Genomic DNA, 21,896 nt, shown 5'->3' on the forward strand with positions numbered 1-21,896 from the left:
ATTCGGAGCCACGACTCCATGCACACTCAAAACGACTACCCTGGCTGCCAAGAGCTTTCTCGGGGTGCCTTCAGGCTTTGTTGGGCAGGGACCCTACAATGTGGGGTGCAGGTGTTTGCCTCTCCGCCAGACACACCGACACAGGGGAAAGGGAGCCGCTGCATGTCAAGAAGGCTGACACGCTCACTCCGAGGAAACCAGCGAAACACAGGGCAGTAGTCTATGGGCAAAGGGAAGAGGGGAGGGATGGCTGCCAACTGGCCTCCCAGGGGTGCCTTTACTGCCTGTAGCTCTCCCCGGCTCTCCACCTTGTCGCCCATCCTACACCTCACGCCCTGGATAGTGTGCTCAAAATATCAGCTGAACTAAACCTGTAGCTTATCATTACCAGTAGGCAACGGGATAAAAGTAGTGATAAGCAAATCAGCTGACACTTGACAAACCTCCCCAGTGTTCATGTTCATTATAGACCAAGCCAGAAATTCGGTGTTAAATACCATTACTCACCGCCATGCGGGGCCGTCAGCACACTCAAAAGGAGAAGCACGATCATAGCGGGAAGGCAGAGGATGGGGGCTGAGGCATCAGCTGGAACAGCGTTCTGGGAGAGGAGTCGGCGGAATACGATGAGGATCCTTTCAGAGATCTGGGGAATGAGAACCACCAGGAGCTCTGTGTCCCACGGGGCAGTGCGGGAACAAGAAGGGCTGAAAGGCTTTCTGTCCCAGCTTTGCCTCTCACCAGCACTAACTAATGACTGTCAGGAGATCGTGTTCTCTCTCCGAGATTCAGTCCACCCATCTGGAAAAGGGAAACTTAACCAGGGGCCCCTTGAGGACACAGATCTGGTCTCACTTTGTTATTCATTTTCCCTCGGTCCTTTATTGTGTGTCAGGCACATTGCAAGGATCCGGGAGTGCAAAGTGAGGGAAAAACACTCCTTATCTGTGAGTTGTTCACAGACTAATGGGGAAGGGAGGCAGTTGAACGAGTGCTGTAGTCTGACTTTTGTAGATTGAACTGTAAAAAAAAAAACCCATGCTTTGGGCTATAGCCACCTTCCGAATACACCTTTAGCAGTCTGACTTGGAACCATCCTACCATCACTTGACCTAGGAATAAATTTGGCGACCACACGGTGGCGCTGCCTGCTAGCAAACCACGCTTTCCTGCAGGGGCGCCACCTTCCTTCCGTTCCTGTGGCTTCAGAGCAGTCTGAATACTTGGTTGCAGTCCCAGCGTTCAGAGAGAATGCTTCCGGGACTGGGGGGCGGGGCAAGCGAGCAGGGTCCAAGCACCTACCACCTTTCAGCGCTCCCTGCCCTGCGATCTGAACAGCTCAGCAAATACTTAACTTCAGTAGGCACTTAATGCACTCAAGCAGGTCAACCATGTATTTAATAGGGAAGGAAAAACATTCAAGACCAGAGGGATTTTAGAATAATTTGAGCTCCCTGGGAATATAACTCCATAAAGAATGTCCGATGGATGGTTGACTTGCGCGTATTCTGCTGTAAAGCAGGTTTTTGGAACCAAGTGTGAATGATAATACAGTGTGGTCATGCTACCCCAGTTGACTCACACGGCTGCATAGGGTTGTACATGTTGTGCACTGTGCAAAGCTGTGCACCGAGGGGCCCATACGGGCTGAAATGCAACGAGTGCTCAACTCCCAAGCTTGCCCTCTGCAGGGCTGCTTCAACCTGGAGGGAGGAGCACTTTCTGCTGTTTGTTCTCCCAGAGGCAAAGGCTGCCCCATGTTCTGGTGGCCCTGCCATTGTCCCCAGCATCAGGGGGGCCGCTCTAACTTTTGAGCAGGGATTGATATTGGGGAAGGTGACCCAAGGAGAAGACATTTGTAGGTTGTAGGATCACTACTCTGTGAACCTTCCTCAGGGCCTAGCACGACCTCTGGAGGCTGTAAAATAAACGTTCGTTGAATGAGTGCAGAGAGCAGAACATGAGTTCTCGGAGATTCTCTCTCGGCTCAATCATCTTCTCGTACTCTGGCTATTATCTGATGGGCAGGATCCTCTGCTTTACCCTCTGGTAGCCACATAAATTCCTAGAGCAGGCTAACGTTAAAGGTTAGACAGGCTCTCTGCTCTGCAGAGGTTTGGATCCGAATGACTCTTGCTCAAGGCCACAAAACCAGACTGAAAATGTAGGGTGAGCTGTGGGACGTCTCCAGATGGAGAGCGGCTGCCCTGGAAACCCCATGGGCGAGCGGCTGAAGGCATTCCAGCGGGTCGCACCCATGTCACCTCCTGGCACTCACTAAGTCCGGTTTGCTATTGTCGCCAGCACGCCGTGAGAGAATGCTAGAATACCGGGGCTCCAAGAAGGCCCTGGAAACTTCTTGTTCAAACTCATCTTACAGATGAGTTCATGGAGCCTTAGAGACTGGCGATTAACCGTGCAAATGTCCCACTTCCCAAATGTCCAGAGCTCATGATAACAGCACTGCTTCCGAGGCCGTTGTAAGGACTGAATGAGCTCCTCCCCCCAGGGCACTGACCACAGTGCCTGACGGAGAGAAGTGGCTCAGAAATAGTCGTAATTACAGCCACTGCATCTGGCACGCAGTGAAGGCTCCAGAAAACACGGGACAGTGGTGCATGGGCAAAGGGAAGAGGGGAGCCGTTACAATAAAGGCCCCCATTCCCCGTTTGAGAGGAAGCCCGTGTCTGGTGAAATGAACGGGGTGGTCAGTTTCGTGCAGCAGATGCTGTTCTCTTGCTCCTGCGACAATCATACCAGGGAGACAGTCCCCCAGTTGTCCTGACGCACCAAGAAGACAGGCTGAGGGTGACGCTTGTCGGAATGGCAAAGATGTTGCTTGGATTTTCAAGCATGTATTTATTAGAAGGCAAATGCGCCAAAGTGACAGACAAACTTGTGACTCAGCTCTGATGTATTTTTTTTAAAGTCGGTTACAAGAGTGGGGGGAGGATGGGGGTCATTGTTGAATGGGGACAGAGCTTCAGTGGGAAGATGAGAAGGTTCTGGAGATGGATGGTGGTGGTTTGCATATACTTAACGCTCGGAACTGCACACTTAAAAATAGTTCAAATGGTACATTTTATAGTGTGTATTTTTACCACCTTAAAAGCCAGGTAAGTCACACACTCCAGGACCTTACTCCTTTAAACACTGCCTTGAATTTATGGCGTCATTCTTTATGCTAGGTGCACCACTAAGCATGGGCCTTAGATGGGCTCGTCAGGACCCTTGCTGGCACACGTCTCACCTTCCGCATGGGGAACTGAGGCTCAGAGAGGTCCAGTAAGGCCACGGCAGCCCTGGACACAGTGCAGGCCGGACCGATGTAAGTCTTTGGGCCACATATGGTACCCACCGGAAACCGCCACGCTGATCATTGACCCCCCCACCAAGCAGCCTAGCAATGAGTCACTGCATAGCTCTCATGATTTTCGGGAACGTTTGCTTGGGAGGCCCCTCAGAGTGGCCAGCCACGGGCCAGGATGTGGTATGACGCCGCAGTTGATGGTCCCCAGCTGAGAGCCAAGAGAGGGTGATCCAGGTGCCAGCCAGAAGTGGCAGCACTGGCTCAGTCCCGCGCACCCGCAAGGGAGACCCGAATCGGAGCACCCACACTACAGTCTCCAGCTGGGAGGGCCCCGGGCCACTGCTGAAATCCAGCAGCCGTCTGTTGGCCAAGCCAGATGCCCTTGGGTGTGGGGCTGTGTCCACCTGAAGGAAGGACCATCTCTTCCTAATTTACCCAAGGAGGCCTCCAGGGCTGACAGTGACACCTGATTGTCCTTGAGGAAACGAGGACTCCCCACACCTTGCCTCGGTCTGCAGGCACTATTTGGGGTCCTGGCTGATCAAGCTGTCTCCTGATGAGCGAGTCCGAGGCAATGTGGGAAGCGTCTAAGAGCAAGGGCTTTCTAGCGGACCGGTCTGGGGTGAGGGCTCGGCCTTTTATGTACTGAGTGCCCTGAGCCAGGTACCAAAGCTGCCTGGAACGCATTTTCCTGGGCAGTAAATGCCCGGACGGTGGCTCTTCATCACGGTGTCATGAGGATTAAAGGGGGCACCGAGCCCGGTGTGTACTAAGCGCTCAGGAAGGCCGGCCCATAACTGATGATTACTGTATTTTCACACTAGGTGCCCTGGGGAGAGACATCGGCTCACGCAGGTCTGCAGGACCACTGATGTGATGTGGTGGGTTTTTCCCCGGCACATGAGCCGGTGCTGTCTCTCTGGCATCGCATCTCCTCATATGTGTAAGGGCAGAGTGCCTTTGGTGTCTCGTTCCATCCTGGACTAGCTAACATCCAGCTCTCAGGCACCCCCTGAGAGCACCCCCTCCCTCCCTCACTTCTGCCATTCGTAGTTTCCTTCCTCCATCCCTCCATCCTTCCCTCCCTGTCTCTCTCCCTCCCTCCTTCCCTCCCTCCTGCCCTCTTTGGCTCCCTACCCGTCAGAAGAAAGGGGGTGCCTACCGTGAAGGTCCCACCTGGAAGCAGGTAGATGAACGATGCTCGGCTTTGAACAAGATAGTGGCTGAGCCCTTTATACCCCAAGGGACGACCCTTAGCCACGTGATCCCCTCTCCCTCCTTGCATGGAGAGGATGGCCTTTTGTGCAGGTTGGCAGGTGGGAGGCCTCTGAGGGGAGGAGGACATCATAACGCCGTGACTTGGAGCAGGTGGGGCTCCATATTAAGAGGCCCATCTTGCGCCTCAGAGGAGACCCAGGCTCTAATCAGAGAACAATGGCTCCCCTGTTTCCCGCCCCCCACCTCACCTCAAAGGCCTGGAGGCCCAGGGATTGTGTCTCAGGGTCATCAGGGGAACTTTGCGGGATGAAAGACCGATGAAAATCACACGGGCTCTCCCACAAGGAGAAGGGCTGGCTTTGTCTGGTCTAGTTCATTCTCCAGCAAGAAGATCTCTGCGGTGTTCTCCTATATGTTCCTGGCCTCGGGCCTGGGAATTCGACGCCTCTTTCCTTTAGGGGTTTCCTGTCCCAGCTGTGGGATGGGGTGAGGTGGGGCTTTATTGTCAGGCATGTGAGGATCAGGTGCCAGCCCTGGCCGCTTACTAGCAGTGGGACGCTGGCCTGTCGCCGCTGAGGCTTGGCTCCCGCGTGCATTTCGTGGGATGACCCCACTGGGACTGTGCAAACACGGCGAGCGGGTGTGGTGCGTGGTGGGGCTCGCGATCCCAGAGCCTCCAGAATTTCAGGCCTCCTTTCCAGATCTTAAGGAGAGCGAACATCTGCTGAGCGCTATGAGGTGCCACGCGTGTTTTTACGGGATTGTGTCCCTCTCGTCCCCGCAGCTGCACCACCACAGCTGCTCTGCCTATCCGACACTTGCGACAGTCAGGACAGCCGGTGCCGAGGTGTGGGCGTCGGTCCCCGCGGTGGCGGGATCGTTCCCAGCTGACAGGTTCGCCCAGCTGTGAGTGCTCCGCGTGCTTCACCCACCACCCACCTGCGGGAGCACACGGGCTCATCGACGATTAATCTGGGGGAGCCGAGCCTTTACAGAATGCACCAGCAGGCTTCTGCAAATAATTCGTTGCCCTTGTGCGTTGAAGCTTTTGTTCATAGATCATTAGTTATTATTGTTCAGTGTCTCGTGAGCACGGATCGGAGCTACGCTGCCCCAGTCCTCACCCACCGGCACAGAAGACCCCTCACCTCCAAACGCTTAGGTCGTCAGACTGTATGGCTCCGTGCCAGAATTCCTGCTTTCCCCTGCCCCCACCCCCTCCCCGCTTCTCTCGCTCCTGCAAGTTTAGCTTGTATTTTGGGCATCCGTGAAACAGAAATGCACCTGTGCCTTTGCGTCTGGGGAGAATCCTGTTTGGTGACATGACACGTGTAAAGGCACAGTCTCTGCCATCAGCTGGCAGGCAGTAACTGTCCCATCTTTTTTCACATCAGTGAACCACCCTACGATGGCCACACATCACCAAGGACTCTAGTGCGGCAGCACCCCCTGAGGTGTGCTCATTGCCCTAAGCACCCCCCAAATTGCAATTTATTCAGCTTACGAGGGGTCAAACCTCCCCTTGACCTCCAGCAGACCGTGAACTCCAGGCTCTGGCCAGTTTGCTCTTGGGTCCCGTTTTCCTCCTGCCACTGCTGCTATTGTGACAGATGGTGTGACCCTAGAAAATTGGTCCTGTGTATTCCTCTGAGCCTTTGTCTTTGCTACAAGGGCAGATCGCTGCATGGGCCTCCGAGGTCCTCCACACAAGGCCTTTTAAAAATTAGCCACGTTCAGCCGTTATCCCCAAGGCTTTCCCCACAAGGGAATAGCCAGGGTGTTGGGACCGAGTCATTTGTCCCACCTTCCCTGATGATAAATTACTGTTTGGGGAATCTCTGGGATTCTTTTCTACCAAAGATCCTTCATTAATATCAACGTTATCCATTAGAGAAGGTCTAGTTAGATTAACCCACACCTGATGAATGGTGCTGTTTTCTTGATTCCTAGCCAGATATGGGTCCCTTTGTCCTAGCCGATTTCCTGTGTCCTCCTCAGCTTGGCAAACTAGAGGGCCCTCTGCGGGTTCCAAGAGTCACGACGACCCGTATTCATGAGCTTGACATTTGCATAATTTTGAGGGTCTCTCAAGTGTTCTGGAGATTAAAAATTAATCCGTGTGCGATCAGAGAGGGAAGTGTCCTGTTGCTTCTCTCTCCAAAGTTCAAGGTCTACCTTTCCAAGAGCGTCGTTTTTCACAGGGAGTCAGAGCAAGGGCACTCAAGTGTCTTCCAATGAGGGGAAATCGGTTCGACTTGGACTGTAAATGGAAAGCAAGTGTTCTCGCTTTGGGAGAGGCATAGATCACAAAGGTGGGGAACGGACGGCCAGGCAGCCTACTAATGCGAGAAAGCGGACCGGGAGCTCCAGGCACGGCAGTGAGGAGCGAGGGGGTCCACAGAGGGCCACTGGAAGAGCAGGCCGGCTCAGGAATGCTCTGCAGGGAGACTTGGCATTCACAGGGCTGTTGGAGCAGCTGCGGACTTGGAAAATTTTAAAGGGAGCTGAATTGATAAAGGGGACACCTTCCCCTGTGAGTGTGCAGGAAAGGGTTGACTCAGCAGGGTTGGGGCGTTTGAACCCTGAATCTGCCAAAGAAAATTCTAGCCCTTGAACAGCTCCTGGGGGCTGACCTCTGAACCCCTGGAATCTCCTGCCTGACATGAGTGTCTGTCCATCTGGGGCTTCGGGCTATGCCAAAAGCTAACAGTGTGACTTGTCGTGGGGGCCTTGGGTCACACCATGTTGCCTTGACTTCTGGAGAGCCTGGAGACTGAGAACTGAGGTCAGCTAGGCGGGCACTTCATGCCTACAGGCCGATCCGCAGTTAAAACTCTGGACTCCATGGCTCGGATGAGCCTTTCTGGTTGACAATACCCCATATGTGTTGTCACGTGCCATTGCTGGAAGAATTCAGTGCTGTCCCTGCAGCTTCCCTGGAGAAGACAGCCGGAAGCTGGTGCCCTGCCCTCTGGCCCTTTTACACTTGCTGACTTTAACCTTCGGGCTTTTGTTGTAATAAGCAGGAAATGTGAGTATAACAGCTGTTTGGAGTTTCATGAGTCCTTTTAGCGAGTCACTGAACCTGAGAATGCTCTTGGAGACCCCCAAGTACAGTGGGACCCGCAGACGAGGAATCACGGCGAGACATCAACAACAAAAAACCACGAACTCTCTATGCTTCTTCCGAGGGAAGGTTCTCATCACCCCTGGATCTTATAATCATCAAGTTTGACTAGTTGTACATAACTGAGTGGGAGTTTATGGTACAGAGAAATCGTATGTGAATCTCTCACAGTATGGGTTCACTTTTCTTTATTTATTTTATTGTCTTCCTAAAATCCCAAGTCTAAGTCACTTTGGGTATCGTGACAGAGTCTCAGAGCCTGGACTTAGTTTGTTCCTGCCAGTGCGACACCCCTCACCCCATCTCTCCAGTCTCAGGTTTGCTGCAAGCATCACGGGGGTTCCTTGAGCACGGAGTAAGTTCTGTGTGGCCTCTGACACTTGGTCGCCCACCTTCCCAGATTCACAGGAGTGAAAGAAATGCGACTGCCAAAAAGAACCTCCTCCAGTTAACTGGTGATCGGCCGGAGCCTGGTGAAATCTGCAAAGACAGCGCACTTAGGCCAGGGGCCAGGGGGGAAGAGATGTCGTCCGATGTATCGTTAGGTCCCATCGCTCTTTCAAGGCCTCACACCGACTGGCAGATATTCTGGAGACATTTTTGTTTTAAGGCTGGAAGGAAAAAAGAAGAGGGAATTTAAGGTAGTGAGAAAGAAGGAAATGCTACAGGGACATAAATCGGGCGGCATTAGGGATGGGGCAGGCTCTTCTGGAGGGCAAGGGTGTGGCAGAGCAGTGACAGGGACACAGCAGTCCATGTCAGAGAGGGGGAAGGACGTGGGCAAGACCCCCCCAGTTAGCAGAACAGCATTCAGCTCTGCACTCATTGCCCAGGGATGGTTTCCCGATACCCAGTTTCATCTACCTGATCTCCCCAGTTTGCAGAAAGCTAATCTAACCTCATTAATATGTTGTTCGGTCGATGTCCTATGTTGTTTGCATGGAGATTTTAATGTACCAAGGACAAAAGAAGAGCTATTTAAATATAAGCCGCCTGCAAGATTTCCTGCTCCCTCTGCCCATACCAGGCAAAAGGATATCTGTCTTTGACGACTAAGCCCCCCACACCTCCACCCCAAATGCTTGGTCTGGTGCTGCAGAATGAAGGTAATATAAGTTCCATATAGCTCCATGATTTTTAGGAGGTCTGAGTCCTTTGACTGGACAGTCCAGGTAGATGGCCAGACCATTCGCTCGGGGACCAGCTAGACCAGATCAGCCACTTCTGTCTGCAGGAGTGGGAGAAAAAACAAAGTTCACGTCTGGCCTTTCTGGAGTAAATGGGGCTTTGGTGCCCTCAGGACCAGAAGTGGATCCCATATACCCTACTTCTAGCACCTCATGCTGCCTTCTTTATCTTGGATTATTTGGGGGAGACTGGCTGGCTCAGTCAGTAGAGCATGTGACTTGGGGTTGTGAGTTTGAGCCCCACGTTGGGTATAAAGCTGACTTAAAAATAAAATCTTAAAACAGAGCAAAACAAGAACAAGCTTTTTGTGGGATTATTTCTACTCATTTTATTTTGGTCAGGAATTTGAGTGTTTCTATTTGTTTGATTTTTCTTTGTTCATTTGTATTTTTAGTTTCTATGGGAGTCGGGGAGGATAAGAAAGTTGCCCAAGATCATATAAAAAGTAAAAGGGCTCGGTCGGGCGACTCGAGCTGTTTTTTATTTGTATTTTTTTATTTTTATTTTTGTTTTTTATTTATTTATTTTTTAAAGATTTTATTTATTTATTCGACAGAGATAGAGACAGCCAGCGAGAGAGGGAACACAAGCAGAGGGAGTGGGAGAGGAAGAAGCAGGCTCATAGTGGAAGAGCCTGATGTGGGGCTTGATCCCAGAATGCTGGGATCACGCCCTGAGCCGAAGGCAGACGCTTAACCGCTGTGCCACCCAGGCGCCCCTATTTTTATATTTTTTCTATACCTAATTGCAAACATCAAACTGTTAGGTGAAGCGTAATCAGAAATACCCTCCATTCTTTTTATCTAGAATTAATGAGGACTCCACGAGCTGCCCCTCCTCTTCCTGGCCCCCAACGCAGGCAGGACAATCAGGGAGTTCTAGAACCCTTTCACAGAAGGCACTTATTGTCAAGTTACAACACGGCAAGTGTACACTTACTGCGGGAGTGGGGCACCCTTTCCACCCTCTGACAGATGTGTGTTGCGTTCTTCAGAAACCAGGCATAGTATTCAAGACAGTACCTGGAGATTAAAATCAGAGTGAAAGCAATCATCAGCCCTTGTGGCTAACAGAAGACAACCGCCATTGAAAAAGTCATCGCGGCCAACTACTCACAGCAAGGACCCCCTCTCCATCTTCACAGGGTGTGGGAGAAGAGGCAGAGGAAGAGGCTGAGCAGGGAGAGGCACAGACTTTGAGTGAGAACGATGTATTTTTAGTCCTGGCATCCTTCTTACTAGGATGTGAGACTTCAGCCTGAGCACGCACTTGTCTGGGCCTTAGATTTTTCATATACACACAGAAGGGCAATGCTAGAACCTCCCCTCACAGGTTATCATGAAGATGTCATGTTGAGAGCTAACCTGCGCCAAGTTCCCGAACAGGACCAGGCTCGTAACAGGTGTTCCACAAAGGATGATGTGCGTTGATCTGTTTTTCATGTGAGGTGGGGTAAGAACAGTTAACGAGGCAGCAGATACTTGCAAAATAACATGCTGCTTTTGGCTGGGGCTGCAGGGATGGCTTCGACGGGCTTCGGTGAAAGAGCACCTTCTTAGGAAGAAGAGCTTGCTCCCTGGGGGACTCCGGGAATTCAACGCCCTGTCCGTCCCTCGCCGGATACAGGAGGACGTTGGGCTAAACATCTTCCCATTTCTCTCCCATCTCCACCACTCTGTGATTCCAGCATTCCCTGGAGAGCAACTGCATGCTCGAGTAAAGCTGGCTGTAAAGTGTCCCCAGGCTCCAACACCCTCCATTTCCCAGACACTGGGACGTTAAGGAAACTAGGGCACACAGATGAACTGATTTGCCTGAGGACTCACTGCTCTCAGGAGAGAGTGCTGGATTTTTTTCCCAGGTAATCCGCTTCAGGCCAGAATGCACTGCCATTCTAATAGGGCTACACCCATTTTGCAGAAGAACAAACCGAGGCTCAGAGACGTTACGTGACTAGCATACAGAGCTTGCAAGTCCAGAGCCTAAAGTTAAACCCAGGTCGGCTTGGTTTCACCCTATCCCCATACAGTACACTAAACTACCTACGAGCTTTGAGAGCCCAGTTCTGTGACCCAACCCCTCCTCCCCCCCAATTAGCCTTAAGTGTGCAAGCTTGACAAGATGTCCTTCCAACAACCACAAACCCATTGCCTAGAAAACTTCCGAAGGATATCAAAGGCCCCTGGGGAATGGGTTCTATCTGTTCTGAATGAAGGAGGAAATGCACAGCTGGGAGCAGCTGGAGCTCTAGGGGAAAAGTCCAAACTTGTTTGCAAGAGCTCGCCAGGTGCCTGAAGGAGCAAGTCTTTCCTGGCAAGGGACCTAGGCCAGGGACAGCGGCCGATCGCCTTTGCTGCAGCCACACTGCTTATCTCGGTGGACCTAGGACATTCCAGGCTGCCTCTCGCTGTTCCTGTTTGCACTTGCTCTTCCTTTTGCCTGCAGTGGCCTCTCCCATTTCCTGCCCAGGATGCTTCTATTCCTCCATCAAGCCCTATCAGTTGCCCTGGGGCCCCACGGTGCATGGTGGGATCTGCTACAGCGCTTGTCATACTGTTTTGTGATTTCTCTTTACGTGGCCAGCTTCCCCACTCAGGCATGATTTTTTATCACAGGGGCTGTGCTAGTCAACATCCACACCGAGTAAAGCCGGCCTCCCACTCTGTTATTCTCAGCCTGTACTCAATGGTTAGTATGAGATTATAGAACAGTTCACCATTAAGGAAAAATACAGGGGAAAAAGAAGGGATAAGCTCAGGTTCCTAGATGCTTCGTTTCTCTAAATTTTAACTTAAAACTCCTCTCTGGAAACTTCTACCTTCCCCATTGTATCCTCCACACGGTATTTGCAACACAGATTTTTAAATGTGATTTTTCTTCAAGGGGTTGCTAGGAATAGGTCCTGCCTCTGGGTATGACTTGGTTCTGTCCCTTACTATGTCATATTTTAATTTGGGCTTATGACCATTTCTTCTTCCCAACTATGAAATCCTCCGTTTCTGGGAGTTTGTCTGATTCACCTCTCAGTTGCTGTGGCTCAGCACAGTGCATAACAGGTGACTAGGAGGGACTCAACTCGTGTTGTTGATTTGAAGAACTGCTGGGAGGTCAGATAGTGGGCTGATCCCCACTATCTCCTCTTTAGGGTGAGCCTGCGTGGTGGGAAGATGCCTCCACGTTGCTTGCTCACACCTCGGGTCTACGGACCTGGCTCCTTTCCCCCTCTGGAGGGAGGAAATAGTCACACTGATTGAGGGATCCAAGACCAGGATGTAATGGATCGAGAGGCTTCAGACCTGGACTGGGGATTCAGAGCCAGTGGATGATGGAGGTTTGAAAAGCTGAAAGGTCATGAGCAGACTTGGAAAGGAACATTAAAGATCTGGGAGATTGGCCCCAGACCACTGGAGCAGAAGTGGTCATCCATGTTTGTTTGGTTCTGGGTTTACAGCCAAGACTAAACCCCAGAAGGAAGGGGAGGATGTCTGCGCTCGAGAACAAGAAAATATCGACACCTAAAACTTCTAATATGAAGTGGGGTCTGCCTTCTAAATTTCATTTTACAATCTTCTCATTTGGCCAGCAAATGACTGCTAGGGGTTTAGAAAGAGCTGGGATTTAAAAGGACAAGTCTTCTGATTATTCACTTCTCGCAGTCTCACCAGGCGGAAGCCGAGAGGGCTCCAGGGCCACGGGAAGTCCTGTGTGATCACTCCACCAGGTGGCACTCAGCTCCGCTCAGTTCACTCCAGCTCAGCTCACCTCCACTTGACTCAGCCACACGTGCTGTGTTCAGCCCTGCCCTGGGTTCCAGGGACCCAGAAATGAATGAGGTTCCATCCTGGTTCTCAAGGAGGGGATGGTCTAGTAGAAGACCCGCCGGAGAGTCTATTCCTTGAGGTACCCCTGTCACCTGTCTGTGCCCTGTCACCTGTCTGTGCCCGGCCACCTGTGGCCTGCAGAGCAGCCACACAACATAGGCAGCCCCAAAATATGGACCATGGGGAGGGACGACTGGTTCAGGTTACCTCATGGCCTCCGTCCTGTCCTCTCGCTTCCGGCTCATGCAGAGACATTGCTGGAAAAAGCGGCACAGCTCCATCAAGCAAGGGTTGAGCTTCTGGATGGCCAGGGTGAGGGGAGCGGCGGTGATGGCCCCCTCTTCGAGGAGCCACTGAGGACACCCTGGAAGATGCAGTCCCAGACCATTGATATCAGCAAGGATTCAGCAAGCACCTTCCCTCTGTGGGTGCTGTGTTTGGTGAATAGAGTCTCGCCCCCGATCTCAGGCGGCTCTAAGACTGAGAGGCAGACAGCATGGCTTTGTCGGTGCCCGGGAAAGCTCCCGTGAGAGTCCAAGAGACAGGTGGAGAAAGGTGGGGTCCAGTTCCCGGAGGAAAGCAGACATGGTTTCACTGAGAGCAAATATTTAAAAAGGATCTAAAGCAATAAACATGGATGTATGCGTTTTGCATGGGTATGCGTGCATATCTATGTACATGGGTGCAACTGTGTGCGAGTGTATGGGTGTGTGCTGCCCCACGATCCCTGGGAGGATTAAAGGAGACGATGTATAGAAAGCACACTGCAAAGTTCCTGCTATGGGATAAACAATAAGTAACAGCTATTTTTACTGATTTATTAACAATGTATTGAACAGGACACCTGGGTGGCTCCATTGGTTGAATGTCTAACTCTTGATTTCCACTTGGGTCATGACCTCAGGGTCTGGGACCGAGCCCCGCTCAGCTCAGTGTGGACCCCGCTTGGGTTTCTCTCTCTCCCTCTCCCTTTGCCCCTCCCTTCCCCGCCTCAACAAAATGTATTGAGCGTTCACTACATGCTGGGCGCTCACAGACACAAGAGATAGAACAACTCCTAGACACAAGGAAAAGAGGCAGAGGGCCTGCGTGGCTCAGTCAGTTAAGAGGCGGACTCTTGATTTCATCTTAGGTCATGATCGCGGGGTCCTGAGATTGAGCCCCCCCTCTTCCTGCTCGGTGGGGAGTCTGCTTGGGGTCTCTCCCTCTGCCCCTCCCCCTGCCTTCTGTCTCTCTCAAATAAATGAATACATCTTTAAAAAAAGGAAAAGAGGCTTCTTTTTAGAGAAGGCAACTTCTAGTGATTTGAAGATTCCATTAGGATGTTGACAATGATCTTCCAACAGAGGATCACTAGTTACTGTCAAGAAAAATGATCTAAAACCTGCAGATAAGTTCTGGGTATTGTCTAGCAGACACTGTGGGGATTTTCTGGTTATATACAGGTGTGTGTCTTCGATTGACTGAGCAGGTTTGCAACCCTGAGCAGGTTAACTGATAGCAGCGTAAATGACTCTTGTCTGAGAGCAACGCAAATAATTCCACTCTGTAAGCAATATACATAGATAGATATATATATATATATATATATATATATATATATATATATATATAAATGAATTTTGTCTGATAAAGGTGCAATTGGTTTTTGTCTAGTGAAAAAAAAAGAATTTTTTGCTAGAGGATATCAGTTAGTAAATTCATTTCCAAATTCCTAGGACTGACTATGAAAATCCCTGTTCCTCAAACTCTCCATTGAGCCCATCTTAATTAATTCATTAATTAACGGTTGAATAGTATCTCTGACATGTGTTCATTTCAGATTTTTATGAGTCATGTTCTTGCCTTTTTGAAAATTATAATTTAGCAGTTTTAGATTTACTTATTTTTATATTTTATATTATTTTTTAAAATTTTAATTCCAGTGTAGCTAACATACAGTGTGATATTAGTTTCAGGTGTACGATGTAGTGATTCAACATTTCCATACATCACACAGTCTCATCAACACAAGTGCCCTCTTCAACCCTAACACCTGTTTCATCCATGCCCCTACCCACCTCCCCTTTGGCAACCAGCAGCTTATTCTCTATAGTTAAGAGTATGCTTTTTGCTTTGTCTCTTTTTTTCCCCTTTGTTTGTTTGTTTTGTTTCTTAAATTCCACATATGAGGGAAATCATATGGTATTTGCCTTTCTAGGACTGACTTATTTCGCTTAGCGTAATACACTGTAGCTCCATCCATGTCGTTGCAAATGGCAAGATTTCATTTTTTTCGATGACTGAGTAATATTTCATTGAAGATATATATGTGTGTATATATATGTATATATATACATATATATACACATACATATATAACATCTTCTTTATCCATTCATCTATCAGTTATATATTTATTACAGTGGAGAGAGAGCTCATAATGTTAAAGAAAGATTTCATTAAAAAAATGTAGGAAGGAAATGTATTTTGAATTTTAGTCTGAGTCAATTAGAATAGTAAACCCTTCAGAACATTTATTAATTTTTGTAAATATGCTAGACTTTTTACTTTAGCATTTATTACACACCTGCTACTTACCAGGTACTTTTCTAAGTTCTTTACATACATGATTTCATTTAATTCTCATAAAATCATGTAATGTAGATATCTATTTTATAGAAGAGGACACTGAGGGTCTGAGTGATTCTGTGGTTTGATCAGTTATACAGCAGGTAGTGACTCTGGCAAGACCTGAGTCTGGAGCTCATACTAGCACACTTTACTACTCAAACCTCCTTAACATTCCTGAGGCTTGATTTCCATGACCCCTCTCCTTCCCAGCCTCTCCCATGCTTCACCATCTCAGGAAATGGCACTTTGTTGCTCAGTTGTTCCAACTTGGGCATGATGTTTGGTTACTTCCTGGTGATCATTCCACCACCATCACCTTTCTTGATTCCCGAACACCGCTCAAGTCTCCCTATTGGGTCAAGTCTCACACAGCTAACTCCTAGTTCCAGCCCCCATCATCTCTGGCTGTGGTTAGTACAACAGTCTCCTTGCCAATATCCCTGCTCCTATCCTCCCCTCCTTGGTCTCCACTCTGCAGCCAGAGAAAGTTTACTGCACCACAAATACGGCCATGTCACTCCCACTTGTCTCGGAAGAGGTCCACACTCCTTCCATGGCCCTGGGGATCCCCTCCCCCCACCTTGCCAGCCTAGGCTCCCTTGCTCCTCATCACTCTTTCCTGTAGTTCCAGAATTCCAGCCACAAGGAGTTTCTCAGCTCCTGGGAAACATCCATCCTTTCCTGCCTCAGTGCCTTTGCATAAGCTGTGCCTCTGCTTGAAATGTATATTTAGAGGCAACCCTGTTCAGATGCCACTTTCTTAATCAATGAAAACCTCTTGAACAATCCCTCCAGATCCCTCCAGATGGAGCTAATCTCTTCCTCTCTGACTGCACATTTTTCTCTTAAGAAATTTCTGCCTCAAATCGCAATTATTTTGTACAAATGGAGAATCTTGGGAGAGATAACATGGAAAGGTGGAATGAGCACAGGCTTTGGAATTAGACAAATGTAGCCTCAAAATTCAGTAACTTTTTTAACTGTAGTGCTCGGTGAAATGGCTTAATGAAGATAACATTACCTACCTTGCAGAATTACTGCAAAGAAAGAGTAAAAATAGGCTTAGCACAGTGCCTGGGAAACAGGAGGAGCTCAATAAATATTTGCTGAGTGGATGAATGAGTCAGTCTTAAAGGACTTTGTGGCATGATTTTTTTGTGAATGGGAAGAATCATTTGCTGGAAGTCATCAAAACCCCTTTATTTTACACTTATGTATTTCTTATTGGATGGATGGATGGATGGATGGATGGATGGATGGATAGACCAAAAGGAAGACAGAGATGGATAGATAATAGACAGACAGATAGAGCTATATAAGTAGATATCGATACAGATAGTTATATAGTCAACGTGTTTTCTAAAACTCCGTTTGACAACTGTCCCCATCTGCACCAACAATGTGTTTTTTTAGAACCTCTGGTGGAGAAAATGGCTGTAATTTCTTTCGGCAGTCTAATCATGGCTTTGTGTCTGAAAGGCCCATTCACTGCAGGTCGGGAGTGGCGCTGAGGCAGACGTTCGGTGTATGAAAAAAGAAACTGTGTAGTCTCCAGGAATTTAATAATGCCCTGTTGACATATGCCTGGATAGTCTAGGAACATTCAGGAAAGGAGCATAGAAAGGCATCCAGAAGTGGGAGGGGTCTGAGGATCCAACCAGCTTTGAAGGACTCAATTTTTTATCAATTTCTGTCTTCTGGAACAGGAAGGAAAAGAGCGAGGCATCCAAAATGGAAAAAATGCAGCACAAACCCCAGAAACTGAAGCACTGAGCCTCTGCGAAGAGTCTCGAAACCCCAGCCATAAACCCAGGACACGGTTCCCTATACAATTCCATAGAAATTAAGTGTCAGGGATGGGGAAGACAGGGTGTCTTTTAAAATGCAACAAAAGTAGGGGCGCCTGGGTGGCTGAGTTGGTTAAGTGCCTGCCTTTGGCTCAGGTCATGATCCTGCGTCCTGGGATCCAGCCCTGAGATGGCCTCCCTGCTTCCAGGGAGCATGCTTCTCCCTCTCCCTCTGCCCTTCTTCCTCCACTCCTCCACCCCTCTCCCTCTACTCTCCACCCCTCCCCCCTCCCCCCCAGCTCCTGTGCGTGCATGCTCTCTTTCTCTGGCAAATAAATAAATACAATCTTTAAAAATAAGAAATACAATGCAGTAGAAAAATCAGGGGCGCCTGGGTGGTTCAGTTGTTAAGCGTCTGCCTTCGGCCCAGGGCATGATCCCAGAGTTCTGGGATCGAGTCCCGCATTGGGCTCCTCCTCTGGGAGCCTGCTTCTTCCTCTCCCGCTACCCCTGCTGGATAATGAATCATGGAACACTACATCAGAAACTAAGGATATACTGTATGGTGACTAACGTAACATAATAAAAAATTATTATAAAAAAATGAAATTCAAATTAAAAAAAAAAAAAGAAAATGCAACAAAAGTAGACTGCGCCCAGTGAATGGGGCTTGAATTTTGGAGTCCTCCATTCCTCCTGCCACTGCCTCTGTTGACAGGAGGCTCAGGAAAAGAACAGCCTCTGTCTGCAAAGCACACAGCGCCTCGCTCAATAGGCGTCCACTCGATAAAAGTTGATTGGATTAAGTTATGCGGAGCTCCTTAGTTCCAAATCACTTCCACGCACATTATCTTACTCAATACAAAGCCGTGGGGGAAGAAAGACCGTTTTAGTGCCCACAATAATTGTTATTATTCTCGCTTCCCAATCGAGGAAGCTGAATTCCCGAAGCCGAGTGCCAGAGACCCCCTCCCCGGTAAATGGTAGAGCTAGGGTTTAATCCCAGCAGTCTTGAATCTAAATTTATCAAACAAACCCCTTTTTATTGCACAACACAGCCTCATTCCAAACGAACAAGAGCAACAGAGTGGCAGCTGCCGGTACGTACTGGACACTTGGCGGGGTCCCAGGACTGGGGCTGGCTCTTCTCCAAGGGTAAATGGCCCTGCTGCAGGGAGGTCACCTGCAAGGGGCAGGAAAGTCAGCATGACCTGGCCTGGGGTGATACACAGGACTAAGGAATAAGAGCACCTTAAGGGGAAAGATTTCTGGAATCTACAGGGAATTGTAGCCAAGAAAAAGGGAGAGCTGAATGCAAATCGCAGGGCAACTTAACAATGTAGCCAGGCTTGTAAACCAGCTCTCCTGCCTCTTTTCCTGCTAGAACCAATGAAGTACCATGTCCAGCCTCGTCAGCCTACTGGCACCCCTGTCCCCCCCCCCCCCGACCCGGATCCCCTACCCCAAAGCCTTGTGGTATCGGGTTTCTCTTCCCAGCTGAACCTTCTTACCTGTCTGTGGATATTTCGGGGCTGGTGCCTTGGTTGGACTCGGGGTCCTTGTGCCAGGGGTGGAGGTTCCTGGGTTGAAATGAGAGAGGGGTGAGCCCGGGTGTTTTCTCGGGGTGCCCGATGGGGAGAAGAAGCCCCATGCCACTAGTCCTGCCCTAGTCAACCAAGGATGGTTATTGAGCCAGGTACCCCGCAGGGCAGTGAGGATGCCGAACTGAGTAAGAGTTAAAACTCGCAGTGGAGGTTTGCCCAGGGTGGAGGAGGAAACGGGCAAGTACCAACTATAGCTGTGATACCTCGAGTCGGATGCTACTGGAAACCAGCTAATACTGGTATGAAATGATGCGGTGCAGGGGCGAGTCGTGACGTGATGCAGGCAGGGTGCGAGCATGGCTGCTCCCTGGTGAAGAGAATGCTGCTTTTCCCTCCTCTGAGTCCGTGCACACACGCATGCCATCCCCGCCCTTATAAACTGTCATCTTCAGGATAGAGCATGGGCTCGTCTCGGCTATTCTTTTGATCACGTTCCTAAAGTCCTGGTTTAAGGACCACTTGAGGACACGATCCTTGCTGTCAAGATCCTGGTCCCTGGCAAAACCGTGCACAGCAGTCTCCTTACAGGGGGTGAGGGAGAGGGAGACATGACAGGTCTTTTCACTCGTGTGGTGAAGTGGGAGAAAAGGGGTGAGGCTGGCCTGCACGTGGGCAGAAGATAGAGGCTGGGGGCAGATGACATCTTCTCTGAGACACAAGAAACACAGTGGAGAGCGAGGAGAACGGGCCTCCCAGGCAGAGCAAAGAGCATAAAGAAAGCCCCAGACAAGTGAGCGGTAGCTTGTTTGCTGTGGCTGGATGGTTGGACCCCCGGGGATTGAGGAGGGAACAGAAGGCAAGCTGAACACAAAGCAGAAACTGACCCCCATCCCCCCACCATGGGATGTATGTGACATTCCTCAGGCACTCCTAGCTGCCCTAAAGGACAAAGAAACAGTTAACCTATAGAGACCACAATCCTGCAAGACTTGAGTCTCCCTCAGTTTACAAATGTCTTAGCAGTTTACAAGAACGAAGCATTTCTACCAATAACCTAGCTTCCGGAAGGGAATGTAGATATGATTAAATGTCCTTATAATCTGCAGCCTCCAGGAAGTTCCCAGCCATCTTCATGTTAATGCTTTGCTAGAGGGAAAAACTTAACTTGACAATGGCAAGGCCTCTGGTATCCTGTGAGTCTTCTCAACCTCCCTTTTCCCTTACCTTCCCTCAACCCCATAGTATATAATCAGCCACCCCTCATAACCTGGGTGCAGCAGCTCTTTCTGCCCACGGGTCCTGAACCTGTGCTTTCATAAACCACCTTTTGCACCAAAGACGTCTCAAGAATTCCTTCTTGGTCGTTGGCTCCGGACTGCACCCCACGGAACCTCACCGATATTCCAAAACTACATCAGGGATGACGTGGAGGGGTGAGGTGGAGGGGGAAGCAGCTGCTCCTTACTTATGCTCCCCTGCTAGGGCTGTGGGTGTGGCAGGGTCACATTAGACCCCGCTTTTGCTCCAAGGGGACCACTGCGTTCCAACGGAGCTGGACAGCATCACACACGTACAGACGACTGTGGTCGGGATCCGTCTGTGGGGCAATCTTGCCATTTCCTTAGAGGGGAGAGGGGCGATCATTTGGAGTCGTCTTAGGGCACAGGACTTAAGCCCCCTGAACACAGAAGGTGTCAGTGGATGCTTGCTTGCTACCTGGGTGTGTTTCTATGTCGTTCTAGAAACTGACCAGCTTTAACCACAACCCAAACGCAGAGTTTATTTGTCTGTGGTTCGTTTTTACAGTTGAACTAAAGGACTGTAGAATGACAGATGATTAGAATGGAAAGGGACCTAGGGCAAAAGCACACACATGCTCTCCTCTGGCGGTGTCCTGTTTGCCACTGCCCCTGCGAAGTGTGTCTCTGGGAGCTGGCCACCGTCCTGCGCTGTGGGTGCAGTGGGACGGGTTAGTCGGCGTTGCCATGGACTGAACCGAACACCTTCCTGAAGGCACCTGATTCAATCCTCACAGCCACTCTGAAAGTAGGTATCACCTCCTCCATTTTTGAAGATGAAAAAACCAGGACTCAGAGAGGTCAAGAGAACTGCCTAAGGACAGACAGCATCGGTGAGTCAGGATTGCAACCCTGCCATGTCTGGAATAAAGACCAGAGCGCGTAGCCTCAGGGCTGTGCTGGCGGCTGAGGTCCTATTAGCCAAACCCCAATGTTGAGCTTTTATTTTTCCTATGCAATCACGTGAGGTATTTCCCCGATCACAGCTGTCAAAATTGCATTCCCAGATCTGTTGATGCAATTGATTTTGAGCCTAAAATCAAGACTTTGCATTTATACCCTCTATTTCTTAAGAAATTTAGGTGGCTCAGCAAACGTTTTCCTGAATGCCTGCTATGTTTCATGGCAGAGGAGATTAAAGACTCAGTCCCTTGAGGAGAGCATGGCCCAGAGCGAGGAAGTTCAAGTTAATGGACACTAAGCACAGTAATAAAGAGTCTTATGATCTACCCACCGTGGTGAGCTTGGAAGAAGGGCCTCGGGCTGCAGGTACCAGAGGAAGTGATTTTAAAAACAAATGCAAAAAACTTTTTTGTTTGATTATATGAGTAGAAAATATGGAAAATTCGTGACAGCGGGGTGAAGAAAAATATAAATCATATCTACTTCCCAGATGTGGTCAAAGCTAATATGTTGTGAACTTCTTTTTAGTCTTACTTTGTTTTACTTTCTATTTTCTGTGTATGTTTATTACACACATGTAAATACACATAGATACGTAGAACTGGGATCACATTTGACAATTTTTTCTTGCTTTTTATAACTCAGGCTTTCCTGATAGTACATGATTACACATTAATGTACGTATCATTATATTTGTGTATGTAATTAACAAGTATGCTACATTACATTGCATATACATCGTGTATATGTAATTAATGCAATAACATTAATGCATATTAACACTACGCCAAAAAGGTAGTCTGGAGGGAACAGTATTGGCTCCTAGTGGTCACTTGTTTCATGGACAGTGAGAAAGGGAAAAGAAGAAATTGGAAATTTCTAAATTGGGCACATAAAAGAGAGAGGGTGTGGGAGATTCCTGCAAAGAGGGAGTTTTCATTCATTCATTCATTCATTCAAGGTGGGAAGCAAAGGGTTGGAGTAAAGAAAAGGGAGAGAGAGTTCACTTTATGATTATTAATTATGGCGTTAACTTAGGTTTTATTACTTTCTTATGCATTATATTTCAAAAATTTAGAAAATGTTT

The 21,896-nt window shown here is 49.1% G+C and overlaps 2 protein-coding genes across 2 annotated transcripts in view; both read right to left on the reverse strand.

Moving 5' to 3' along the window:
* Positions 1-5,489, reverse strand: part of OC90 (otoconin 90) — a 34,820-nt gene extending 29,331 nt beyond the window's left edge. The window contains exons 1-4 of the mRNA XM_057307804.1: positions 5,092-5,489; positions 3,586-3,736; positions 3,251-3,334; positions 508-646 (exon numbers count right to left, since the gene is read on the reverse strand). Of these exons, the coding sequence (XP_057163787.1) occupies positions 508-646; positions 3,251-3,334; positions 3,586-3,736; positions 5,092-5,489 (772 nt within the window). The remainder of the gene's footprint in view (positions 1-507; positions 647-3,250; positions 3,335-3,585; positions 3,737-5,091) is intronic.
* Positions 5,490-8,117: 2,628 nt separating this feature from the next.
* Positions 8,118-21,896, reverse strand: part of HHLA1 (HHLA1 neighbor of OC90) — a 32,986-nt gene continuing 19,207 nt past the window's right edge. The window contains exons 12-16 of the mRNA XM_057307947.1: positions 18,576-18,644; positions 18,173-18,247; positions 12,872-13,028; positions 9,783-9,865; positions 8,118-8,266 (exon numbers count right to left, since the gene is read on the reverse strand). Coding sequence (XP_057163930.1) covers positions 8,223-8,266; positions 9,783-9,865; positions 12,872-13,028; positions 18,173-18,247; positions 18,576-18,644 — 428 coding nt within the window. The 3' untranslated portion in view covers positions 8,118-8,222. The remainder of the gene's footprint in view (positions 8,267-9,782; positions 9,866-12,871; positions 13,029-18,172; positions 18,248-18,575; positions 18,645-21,896) is intronic.

The sequence above is a fragment of the Ursus arctos genome, unplaced genomic scaffold (assembly GCF_023065955.2).
Source record: "Ursus arctos isolate Adak ecotype North America unplaced genomic scaffold, UrsArc2.0 scaffold_6, whole genome shotgun sequence".
In the NCBI taxonomy this organism is placed as follows: Eukaryota; Metazoa; Chordata; class Mammalia; order Carnivora; family Ursidae; genus Ursus; species Ursus arctos.